The sequence below is a fragment of the Salvelinus sp. IW2-2015 genome, linkage group LG2, assembly GCF_002910315.2.
Source record: "Salvelinus sp. IW2-2015 linkage group LG2, ASM291031v2, whole genome shotgun sequence".
NCBI classification, from domain to species: domain Eukaryota; kingdom Metazoa; phylum Chordata; class Actinopteri; order Salmoniformes; family Salmonidae; genus Salvelinus; species Salvelinus sp. IW2-2015.
Genome location: NC_036839.1, coordinates 24,808,072 through 24,820,965, shown reverse-complemented (window position 1 = coordinate 24,820,965; position 12,894 = coordinate 24,808,072). Strand labels below are relative to the sequence as shown.

Genomic DNA, 12,894 nt, shown 5'->3' with positions numbered 1-12,894 from the left:
CGGCCTAAGTGTTGAGTCAGTATGTTGGCAGCAGCCACTCAATGTTAGTGAAGGCTGCTTAACAGTGTGATGGCCTTGAGATAGAAGCTGTTTTTTAGTCTCCCGGTCCCTGCTTTGATGCAACTGTAACTGACCTCGCCTTCTGGATGATAGTGGGTGAACAGGCAGTGGCTCGGATGGTTGTTGTCCTTGATGATCTTTTTGACCTTCCTGTGACATCGGGTGATGTAGGTGTCCTGGAGGGCAGGTAGTTGCACCGGTGATGCGTTGTGCAGACCTCACTACCCTCTGGAGGAGCTTACGGTTATGGACGGAGCAGTTGCCGTACCAGGCGGTGATACAGCCCGACAGGATGCTCTGCGATTGTGCATCTGTAAAAGTTTGTGAGTGTTTTTGGTGACAGCCTAATTTCTTCAGCCTCATGAGGTTGAAGAGGCGCTGCTGCGCCTTCTTCACAACGCTGTCTGTGTGGGTGGACCATTTCAGTTTGTCCGTGATGTGTACGCGCAGGAACTTAAAATTTCCACCTCTCCAGCTACTGTCCCGTCAATGTAGATAGGGCTGCCTCCCTCAAGTCCACGATCATCTCCTTTGTTTTGTTGACATTGAGTGTGAGGTTATTTTCCTGACACCACACTCCGAGGGCCCTAACTCCTCCCTGTAGACTGTCTCGTCGTTGTTGGTAATCAAGCCTTACCACCGTAGTGTCGTCTGCAAACTTGATGATTGAGTTGGAGGCGTGCATGGCCACGCAGTCGTGGGTGAACAGGGAGTACAGAGAGGGCTGAGAAACGCACCCTTGTGGGTACCCAGTGTTGAGGATCAGCGGGGTGGAGATGTTGTTACCTACCCTCACCACCTGGGGGCGGTCCAATTGATGATCTTTTTGACCTTCCTGTGACATCGGGTGATGTAGGTGTCCTGGAGGGCAGGTAGTTTGCACCCGGTGATGCGTTGTGCAGACCTCACTACCCTCTGGAGAGCCTTACGGTTATGGACGGAGCAGTTGCCGTACCAGGCGGTGATACAGCCCGACAGGATGCTCTCGATTGTGCATCTGTAAAAGTTTGTGAGTGTTTTTGGTGACAAGCCTAATTTCTTCAGCCTCATGAGGTTGAAGAGGCGCTGCTGCGCCTTCTTCACAACGCTGTCTGTGTGGGTGGACCATTTCAGTTTGTCCGTGATGTGTACGCCGAGGAACTTAAAATTTTCCACCCTCTCCACTACTGTCCCGTCAATGTAGATAGGGGGCTGCTCCCTCAAGTCCACGATCATCTCCTTTGTTTTGTTGACATTGAGTGTGAGGTTATTTTCCTGACACCACACTCCGAGGGCCCTAACCTCCTCCCTGTAGACTGTCTCGTCGTTGTTGGTAATCAAGCCTACCACCGTAGTGTCGTCTGCAAACTTGATGATTGAGTTGGAGGCGTGCATGGCCACGCAGTCGTGGGTGAACAGGGAGTACAGGAGAGGGCTGAGAACGCACCCTTGTGGGKACCCAGTGTTGAGGATCAGCGGGGTGGAGATGTTGTTACCTACCCTCACCACCTGGGGGCGGTCCATCAGGAAGTCCAGGACCCAGTTCCACAGGGCGGGGTCCAGACCCAGATTCTCGAGCTTAATGACGAGTTTGGAGGGTACTATTGTGTTAAATGCTGAGCTGTAATCGATGAACAGCATTTTTACATAGGTGTTCCTCTAGTCCAGATGGTTTAGGACAGTGTGCAGTGTGATGGCGATTGCGTCGTCTGTGAACCTATTGGAGCGGTAAGCAAATTGGCGTGGGTCTAGGGTGTCAGGTAGGGTGGAGGTGATATGGTCCTTGACTAGTCTCTCAAAGCACTTCATGATGACGGAAGTGAGTGCTACAGGGCGGTAGTCATTTAGCTCAGTTACCTTAGCTTTCTTGGGAACAGGAACAATGGTGGCCCTCTTGAAGCATGTGGGAACAGCAGACTGGGATAAGGATTGATTGAATATGTCTGTAAACACACCAGCCAGCTGGTCTGTGCATGCTCTGAGGACGCGGCCTGGGATGCCGTCTGGGCCTGCAGCCTTGCGAAGGTTAACACGTTTAAATGTTTTACTCACGTTGGCTACACACGAAGGATCTTGAAATTTTCCGTATTGACAGACCTTCAGATCTTAAAGTAATGATGGACTGTCATTTCTTTTTGCATATTTGAGCTGTTCTTGCCATAATATGGAYWTGGTCTTTTAACAAATAGGGCTATCTTCTGTCACAACACAACTGATTGGCTCTAACATTAAGGAGGAAAGAAATTCCACAAATTAACTTTTGTTTAACACTTTTTTGCTTACTACATGATTCCATGTGTTATTTCATAGTTTTGATGTCTTCACTATTATTCTACAATGTAGAAAATAGTAAAAATCAAGAAAAACCCTTGAATAAGTTGGTGTTCTAAAACTTTTGACCGGTAGTGTATATTCATTGTATTTTTGTATAGCAATAATTACATTTTTTATATCAATTATTCAAAAAAATATATACTGAAACAAAACATTTATTGATTTCAATAATTCAATTTTTTTATATCTATAATTAAATGTTTTATATTAAAATGTATATGACAAATGACCTTCATGGGTGTGGGATTACATTTGCATGCTCCTACATACAGTTGCTAGTGAAAGTCTACACACGCCTTGCGCAGTCTTCACATTTTGCTGCCTTAAAATTAAATAAAAAAACTGATTAAATTGGAAATTGGATCTACACAACTTACCTATTTTTCTAAGTGAAAGAAAAATTATAGAACATTTTCCAAATTAATTWAAAAAAAAACATTATTGAGCATATTACTATATGTCTTCACAACCCAGAGTTAACACTTGGTGGACGCACCTTTGGCAGCTATTATTTTGAATAAGATTATTGTAACCTTGTGCAACTCTAAGGGCAACATATCCATTGTTTTTATCAAATTTACTCAAGCTCAGTAAATTTGGTTGGGAATCATTGATGGACAACAACATTAAATACTTGTCACTGGTTTTCAAGCAGATTTAGGTCAGGACTGACACTACTAGAACATTCAGGAACACTCAACACCTCTTGGAAAGCTATTCTGTGTGTCTTTGGCATTAGAATGTGTAATTGTTCCATTGAAAAATAAAACTCAATCACAGGGTTAGGTTTTCAGAAGACCATTGCAGGTTTTTCTCAAACTTTTTACCTCCCCTTAGTTCCTTTCAAATTTATTTTTATCCTAACATACTCCCCAGTCTCTGCCGGTAACAAGCATACCCATAACATGATGCTGCCACCACATTACTCATCTTATTCAAAATTCACACTTGTAATGGCTGCCAATGGTGCTTCCACCAAGAAATAACTATGGCAGGGCCACCAGAAAACGTGTGGAGAGGCAGCATTTGCCACAGCACCTTTCTACTCACTTTTGATTTAGTTGAATAAAATATATTGAAGCAAAGCGTTAACTTCTTGTCAATACGGGGGCGCTGTTTCCATTTTGGAAAAAATCTACATATTCACAATGTTTAACCACGGTTTGCAGCTCTAAATATGCACATTTTCGAACAAAACATAAGTGTATTGTATAACCTGATGTTATAAGTGTCACGTTCCTGACCTGTTTTCCCTTGTCATTGTATTTTTTTAGTATGGTCAGGGCGTGAGTTGGGTGGGTTGTYGATGTGTGATTTTTATGTTGGGATTTTGTGTGTTCGGCCTGGTATGATTCTCAATCAGAGGCAGCTGTCAATCGTTGTCCCTGATTGAGAATCATACTTAGGCAGCCGGGGTTTCACGTGTGTTTTGTGGGTGTTTGTTCTTGTGTCAGTGTTTCGCCACATGGGACTGTCACGGTAGTTATTTTGTATCGCATATTGTTTTTGTTATATATTAAATCACTATGGAAAACGAACCACTCTGCTATTGGTCCGATCCGTCTCGCCCTCTCCTCGTCCGAGGAAGAAAATGACTATCGTTATAATAAGACTGTCATCTGATGAAGTTGATCAAGGTTAGTGATTATATTTTTAATCTTTGGCTGTTTTGCGAATGCTATCTATGCGGTGAATAAATGCGGTGTGTGTTTGGCTATTGTGGTAAGCTAATATAATGCTATATTGTGTTTCGCTGTAAAACACTTAAAAAATCAGAATATTTGGCTGGATTCACAAGATGTTTATCTTTCATTTGCGTACACCATGTATTTTTCATAAATGTTTTATGATGAGTATTTAGGTATTTCACGTTGCTCTCTGTAATTATTCTGGCTGCTGTTTGGTGATATTTTTGATGGTAGCTGCAATGTAAAACTATGATTTATACCTCAAATATGCACATTTTCGAACAAAACATACATTTATTGTATAACATGTTATAAGACTGTCATCTGATGAAGTTGTTTCTTGGTTAGTGACTAATTATATCCTATTCGGCGTTTTGTGATAGCTACCTATGCGGTAGAAAAATTGTGAAAATATGCGGTTGAGTCTTTGGCTATTGTGGTTAGCTAATAGAAATACATATTGTGTTTTCGCTGTAAAACATTTTAAAAATCGGAAATGATGGCTGGATTCACAAGATGTTTATCTTTCATTGCTGTATTGGACTTGTGATTTCATGATATTTATATGCTATTATTTACTTGTGGTGCTATGCTAGGCTATGCTAGTCAGCTTTTACTGATGAGGATGCTCCCGGATCCGGGATGGGTGTTAAGTAGAGGTTAAAAATAGGGGCAAAGTGCATGTTTTGACCAATCAGATTCATGAATACGCTGGTCGCATTGGTCGGTCACAACTATAGAGAATGAGAGCGAGAGCAACCATATAAACAACCATCTCTATTTTGAAGTAATCCATTTTCTTCTTCACGATTGGCTGATCCCTCCTGCTGACGCAGGTTGGACATGACTCCAACAGGGTCATCAGGAGGGATCAGCCAATGAAGTTGGAAATCCCACCCAGTTGACTATATTAAAATGGTGGAAGCCTTCAATGGTGCTGCCCATGCTAAAATGGCCTTTTGGCCACTAGAGGCCTCTATCATTCTCCATGGGCACAATGTCAAATAAAATGTTATTAGTCACATGCGCCGAATACAACAGGTGTAGACCTTACAGTGAAATGCTTACTTACGAGCCCCTAACCAACAATGCAGTTAAAAAAAATACAGATGAGAATAAGAAATAAATATAACAAGTAATTAAAGAGCAGCAGAAAAATAACAAGAGCGAGACTATATACAGGGGGGTACCAATACAGAGTCAATGTGCGGGGGCACCGGTTAGTTGAGGTAGTACGTACATGTAGGTAGAGTTAGTGACTATGCATAGATGATAACAACAGAGTAGCAGCGGTGTAAAAGAAGGGGAGAGGGGGGGCAATGCAGTAGTCTGGGTAGCTGTTCAGGAGTCTTATGGCTTGGGGCTAGAAGCTGTTTAGAAGCCTCTTGGACCTAGACTTGGCAGTCAAGTACCGCTTGCCGTGCGGTAGCAGAGAGAGCAGTCTATGACTGGGGTGTCTGACACATCCTGGTATAGAGGTCCTGGATGGCAGGAAGCTTGGCCCCAGTGACGTATTGGAGACCGAGCAGTTGCCATACCAGGCAGTGATGCAACCAGTCAGGATGCTCTCGATGGTGCAGCTATAGAACCTTTTGAGGATCTGAGAACCCATGCCAAATCTTTTCAGTCTCCTGAGGGGGAATAGGTTTTGTCATGCCCTCTTCATGACTGTCTTGGTGTGCTTGAACCATGTTAGTTTGTTGGTGATGTGGACATAAAGGAACTTGAAGCTCTCAACCTGCTCCACTGCAGCCCCGTCGATGAGAATGGGGGTGTGCTCAGTCCACCTTTTCCTATAGTCCACAATCATCTCCTTTGTCTTGATCACGTTGAGTGAAAGGTTATTGTCCTGGCACCACGTGGCCAGGTCTCTGACCTCCTCCCTATAGGCTGTCTCATCATTGTCGGTGATCAGACCTACCACTGTTGTGTCATCAGCAAACTTAATGATGGTATTGGAGTCGTTCCTGGCCGTGCAGTCATGAGTGAACAGGGAGTACAGGAGACTCAGTGGCAGATGTGTTGTTACCTACCCTTACCACCTGGGGGCGGCCCGTCAGGAAGTCCAGGATCCAGTTGCAGAGGGAGGTGTTTAGTCCCAGGGTTCTTAGCTTATTGATGAGCTTTGAGGGCACTATGGTGTTGAATGCTGAGCTGTAGTCAATGAATAGCATTCTCACATAGGTGTTCCATTTGTACAGGTGGGAAAGGGCAGTGTGGAGTGCAATAGAGAATGCATMATCTGTGGATCTGTTGGGGCAGTATGTAAATTGGAGTGGGTCTAGGATTTCTGGGATAATGGTGTTGATGTGAGCCATGACCAGTCTTTCAAAGCACTTCATGGCTACAGACGTGAGTTCTACGGGTCGGTAGTCATTTAGGCAGGTTACCTTAGTGTTCTTGGGCACAGGCACTATGGTGGTCTGCTTAAAACATGTTGGTATTATAGACTCGGAAAGGGAGAGATTGAAAATGTCAGTGAAGATACTTGCTAGTTGGTCAGCGCATGCTCGCAGTACACGTCCTGGTAATCCGTCTGGCCCTGCGGCCTTGTGAATGTTGACCTGTTTAATAAAGGTCTTACTCACATCGGCTGCGGAGAGAGTGATCACACAGTCTCCCGAAACAGCTGGTGCTCTCATGCATGTTTCAGTGTTATTTACCTCGAAGCAAGCATAGAAGTAGTTTAGCTCGTCTGGTAGGATCGTGTCACTGTGCAGCTCTCGGCTGAAGGTGAAGGTGCGCTGAAGGTGCGCTCTCCACTTTCCTCTGGTATTTATTTAGCAACCGTGATAACACATCACTCCAGACACAAGCAACAACTCATACATAAATGTAGCCGCCTATACACCTAAACATTAGTGATCTGACATACTGTACTGCATGGAAATGTGACTATTTTTCAGTCTGATCAACTGTAGGCTACTAACAGCAGCTGCATCCGCTCTATCCCTCTGTCCAGGGTAAACGAAGCGGTAACGCTCTGCATTTATAGCCCATTTGTTTGTGAGAAAATGTGAATGGGATCAAATTTGATTTATATTCAAACCTAGACTTTTTAAATCTAAAATTATTAACTGAAATTAATCAATAAACACAATAGCTGACAGACTGAGTTAACTTTTAATTAGGCCAACAGATGCATAGGGCAGGACTACACAAATGCAAACCAGCATAAAGCAAGCTCAGCCCTGTGAGTTTCATTTTCCAATCATGTTTCTTTCTCTGTGTCTGTGTATAGGAATCCCCTTAGTTCTTTTTTCACATATAATGGTCCCGTGTGGCTCAGTTGGTAGAGCATGGCGCTTGCAACGCCAGGGTTGTGGGTTCAATTCCCACGGGGGGACCAGGGTTCAATTCCCACGGGGGGACCAGGATGAATATGTATGAACTTTCCAATATGTAAGTCGCTCTGGATAAGAGCGTCTGCTAAATGACTTAAATGTAAATGTATAATTCATATGAACAAGTACAAGGTTGCTGCATGCGAACTGATTAGAAAAACTATGGTCCCATCATAACCCATATTAAATGTTTTTACAACACATTACTCCCGTCATACCATATACGGTCCAGTTTTTTTACTTGTCAGGTTACCAGAACAGGAAAAATGATGGGCCCCAGAATTCCACCACACCACTCTGGGACCTGTGGTACCACCTCTGAACTATGTGGTGTGAAGACATACAATACGCAAACAAGACATTTTGGTTGATTTATTAGTATTAATTTGTTAACATTTCCACGATTGTTCTTTCACTTTAGAAATATGGAGTAGCTTCTGTACGTCGGTAGGAAAAAAATCGAATGTAATAATTTTGTTTAACATTTAATTTTAAGGCCACAAAATATAAAGACTCTCTCCAACATCCTCTTCAATGACGTTCAAGGCACTAGAAACTGACTGGTTTAAATGTTAATAATGCTAAATATTAGACATTTCTAATATAATTATTGATATCAAACATTTAATTTGATATCATTTTTTAAATGATCAATATAAAAATGTGTTTCTCCATTGAATTCTATGGGGAATTATTGATATAACTTCTTTATTTAAATTTGATATGTTTACCCCTTTTTCTCCCCAGTTTTGTGATAACCAATTGGTAGTTACAGTCTTGTTCCATCACTGCAAGTCCCGTATTGACTCGGGAGAGGCGAAGGTCGAGAGCTGTGCGTCCTCCAAAACACGACCCCGCCAAGCCACACTGCGTCTTTGACACACTTCTCGTTTGACTCGGAAGCCAGCCAATGCGTCGCAGGAAACAATGTACACCTGGCGACCGTGTCAGCGTGCACTGCACCCGCCACCCGCCACTTGCTAAAGGGACATGATGGGACAAGGACAACCCGGCCGGTCAAACCCAACGTAACCCGGCGATGCTGGGCCAATTGTGTCTCCCGGTCGCGGCAGGCGGCGACACAGCCTGGGATTGAACCAGGATCTGTAGTGACGCAGCTAGCACTGCGATGCAGTACCTTAGGCCGGTGTGCCACACGGGAGGACGATTTAACATTTTTGGGATATTTTTAATTTTTTATGTATAAAAGTAATTAAATGATTGATATAAAACAATTATATGAATATACGTCTTTCCATACTGAGACACACAAGCCCATAACATTAGCAAGCAAATAAAACTAACAGTATATAATAAGCAATTTCCCTTCGGAACAGATGGTGTACAGTATATAATCAGGAACATATGAAAAAGCAAACAATATTACTAAACCTGATGGATACCACAGCGTCAATTTTATTATAGATCACAACAGATTATTCTACATTCAATAAATGTGGGTCCTTTCCAAGAGGAAACTGGGTATGGATTTTTAAATTAAAGCTTTGGAGTTGAGAGTTGGCTGGAGAATAAAACCAATCTCAATCATTCATTCCACACCATGGACTACAGCTGAAGAGCAGACATCTGTCATTCACCTGTAAAGATGATTCACTGGGAAAAAAGTCAATATGCTTTTCACTAGGAAATGTCATCAACAGATCATATTTGGACACAATGTAATTTTCTTGAAAGAACATCACAGCCTTTCTTCAATTATGTAGCTGTAAATAACCTATACTGTACGTAATGGATGCAAAAACATTCTCAGCAGGATATGTTTATAGTTTCCAGATAAAATCTCACCTAAGTACTGAACATTATTTCAATATCAAAGCAAATTTCCATTAGGCTTACATAGCTATAAAAAGACATACACCTTAAATAATAGTTACTCTTTATTTATTTTTTATTTCATTGATCATGGGTTGGATCTCTTTATATGACACTACTGTGTTTGATTTTGACTGTGTCTGTTGTGTCTGTTCGATTTGTTAGTTATTTTGGGTTGAGTTGGAATTTGAACGAAATTTGCCAGGAAAATATATTTAAACAAAATATTTGCAATTCCATGGTCATGGGTTATAATTTGAAAAGTCACAAAGCTAATGTGTAAGGTATTCTTCATGCGTCTACATTTGTATTGGCATTGCAAAACATTAGTCTGACCTGTTTGGCCACTCTTCTCATTAGTAAGCTCATAAATATCATATCTTGACATTTTTATGATAATTGGAATTATGAACTAAGAGTTATGAACTAAGGGTTATGAACAGAGGGTAGTGACAGTTTTACAAACATGTTTCACACACACACTCTTTCCTAAAGCCCCTAGAAATAGCACTTGATCTTGTGGGGACTAACAAAATGTCCCCAGTTGATTACATTTTTATTCGTATACTATTATGCTAGGTACTGCTCCGCCTTATCTCAGCTCACTGGTCACGATAACAACACCCACCCATAGCAGCGCTCCAGCAGGTATATCTCACTGGTCATCCCCAAAGTCAACACCTCGTTTGGCTGCCTTTCCTTCCAGTTCTCTGCTGCCAATGACTGGAACGAATTGCAAAAATCGCTGAAGCTGGAGACTTATATTTCCCTCACTAACTTTAAACATCAGCTATCTGAACAGCTAACCGATCGCTGCAGCTGTACATAGCCCATCTGTAAATAGCCCACCCAATATACCTACCTCATCCCCATATTGTTTTTATCTACTTTTCTGCTCTTTTGCACACCACTATTTCTACTTGCACATCACCATCTGCTCATTATCACCAGTGTTAATTTCCTAAATTGTTGTTTTGCACACACTGTATATAGACTTTCTTTTTTTGTCTATTGTGTTATTGACTGTACGCTTGTTGATTCCATGTGTAACTCTGTGTTGTTGTTTGTGTCGCACTGCTTTCCTTTATCTTGGCCAGGTCGCAGTTGTAAATGAGAACTTGTTCTCAACTAGCTTACTTGGTTAAATAAAGGTGAAATAAAAATAAATAAATACAAATTATTCTGACTTCTGGTCCCCACAAGTATAGTTAAACACGTCCACACACGCACACACACACTTCCTTTCCAATATCCAATATAAATACTTGTAAGTATAACACCTCCGCACAATTGTTCTCCATCTTTGGCAGAATATAAATATGCCACTCAAAGCAATTAAAATCATTTCCACAATTCAACCAAACTTTCATTAAGTATGATAGATGGCTTGTTGTGAACACATCATTCCACTGTTCTACTGTAACCTTCTACTGCTTTCAAGCTGTCGTCTTGCATTCCAGCTCACATTTTGTGGAATGCGATAAAGTCACCATTTTAACAGCAAGAACATTTTTACTTTACTGTGCTTCCACCATAAAGTAAAACAAAAAAACGGTCGTAAGTTGCAAACTTAAGTGTTCAATGTACTGTATATGAAGTAAATCAAAATCAAATCAAACTTTATTTGTCACATGCACCGAATACAACAAGTGTAGACCTTACCGTGAAATGCTTACTTACAAGCCCTTAACCAACAGTGCAGTTCAAGAAGAGTTAAGAAAATATTTACCAAATAAAGTAAAGTTAAAAAAAAGAAAAAGTAACACAATATAATAACTATAGCGAGGCTATATACAGGAGGCACTGGTACCGAGTCAGTGTGCGGGGGTACAGGTTAGTTGAGGTAATTTATACATGTAGGTGGGGGTGAAGTGACTATGCATAGATAAATGCATTGTCACATTCATTCCAACTTCAATACCTCCGGACTCTAAGCCGACAGTATAAAGTAGTGAACTTCAATTGTTGTTTCCTTATTTTCTGACCATGTAATTAGTATTTTTAAACTTGCAGCGAGGGAGAGGCACGCTTGTTCGTTTGCTGAGAAATGCGGAAGGACTGCATTATGATCACTAAATACGGTGCATCAAAGGAGAATGAATCTTCCTTTGACCACGCTTCTGACCGTCAACACCAAGTTCAAACAGCAACCTTCTGCCACTACTTCTCATTACCACTCCTGGCAAACAGACATGTGTCTTTGTACAGCAAGAGGTTTCCTCCCAATTGTCCAGATTGTAACTGTTAGGACGTGTAGTTATTTAAATTGTGTATCCTGAATCCAAAATGGTGTAGTGAGAGTAATGCAATTATGAAGCCAGATGCTGTGTGCTGAATGAAATGTCTTATGAGACACTGTGGTCTTCCTTCTCCTTTTCCATCTGGTCTTAAATCAATCACATTAACAACCTATACTTTGATGTTTGGAATGTATGTTTTTTTAATCCTCTGAGGCCAAACATTCCTCTCTTTGTTTTAAGATCTACCATATGGCTGACTAGTAGCCAGTGGAGGAAAAATAATGGAGAATAATAACTTTATAGTTCCACAGTATTTCTATTCCCACTATTTATTTATTGAAAAAGTTTCATTCACAGATTCCAAACTCCTTGCAAATGTTTCACCTTAGACTCGACAGTGACCTACATAGGCTTTTTCATTAAAGTGTGACCAAGCTTTAGAATCAGTTCAGTCATGCGTGAGTCTTTGTATTATGTATGGTGCAATGGCACAACAAAACAAATAGTATTGAGAAAGAAATGCCATCTTATTGAAAAGAAGCACCATGTCGCAGTAATAACGTCCAACATATTAGATCCAGCACTGATACAAAGCAACAACACTCCACTATGGGCATCCACATCCATTTTCATTACAAAAAAAAATCTATCATCAATCAACATGCAGCTCCAGCCAGTGGTTTAATTATCTAATGCCCAGACAATTTCACACAGAGTGAAGCAGAACTGTCACAGTCATACCACAACACTGGTTAAATGGCTTTATCCAGGAGCCACTTAACTAGCAACATGTACAGGCCTAGGCCCTAAGCCTCCCCACTTTCTCCCTTAATCCATGACGGGGATCTGATTCACTGGCTGACATGCTCCACTATTCCAGCCTGATGAAGACCTTTGAGTCCAAACGTTTCACAATACAACAGAGGGAAGATTCATCTACTCTTTATGTCAATAGTTTTTTTACCCACGTAGTGGGTACACTACGTTTTAAACTAGCCACAACTCACCCATAACAGCCAGGGCCGAGGCTTTGGTTAGCTCCCTCTTCATGCTCTCCAGCACCTCCAGACCACTACCGTCCACATTGCACCTGTTGATAGTGCCATTACCAGAGCTGATCCAGTACAGCTTGTTGGCTGTGTAGTCTAGAGAGAGACCTGGGGAGAAGAATGAAAGGGGGCTAGTGACTATATAATGCATTATCTTTTTAAAGTCAGATCTTTGTGTCAGATATGGTAAAGCACACAAGTGGGAAACACTGGTTGCAATAGCATCATCACAGGTCAAATATTTAATGACTTGGTCCACATGATGGCAATCAGTAAAATGTACATATGCAAGATGCATCTGGTATTAGAGGTACTATGGTTGTTTGAATGTACAGTTTGTATAATATGTGTCTGTGGGGGTGAGTGT

At 41.5% G+C, this 12,894-nt stretch overlaps 1 protein-coding gene across 1 annotated transcript in view; it reads right to left on the bottom strand.

The window, feature by feature from the left end:
• Positions 1-12,894, bottom strand: part of lrp1bb (low density lipoprotein receptor-related protein 1Bb) — a 393,420-nt gene that overhangs the window by 151,236 nt on the left and 229,290 nt on the right. The window contains exon 32 of the mRNA XM_070446279.1: positions 12,486-12,635. Coding sequence (XP_070302380.1) covers positions 12,486-12,635 — 150 coding nt within the window. The remainder of the gene's footprint in view (positions 1-12,485; positions 12,636-12,894) is intronic.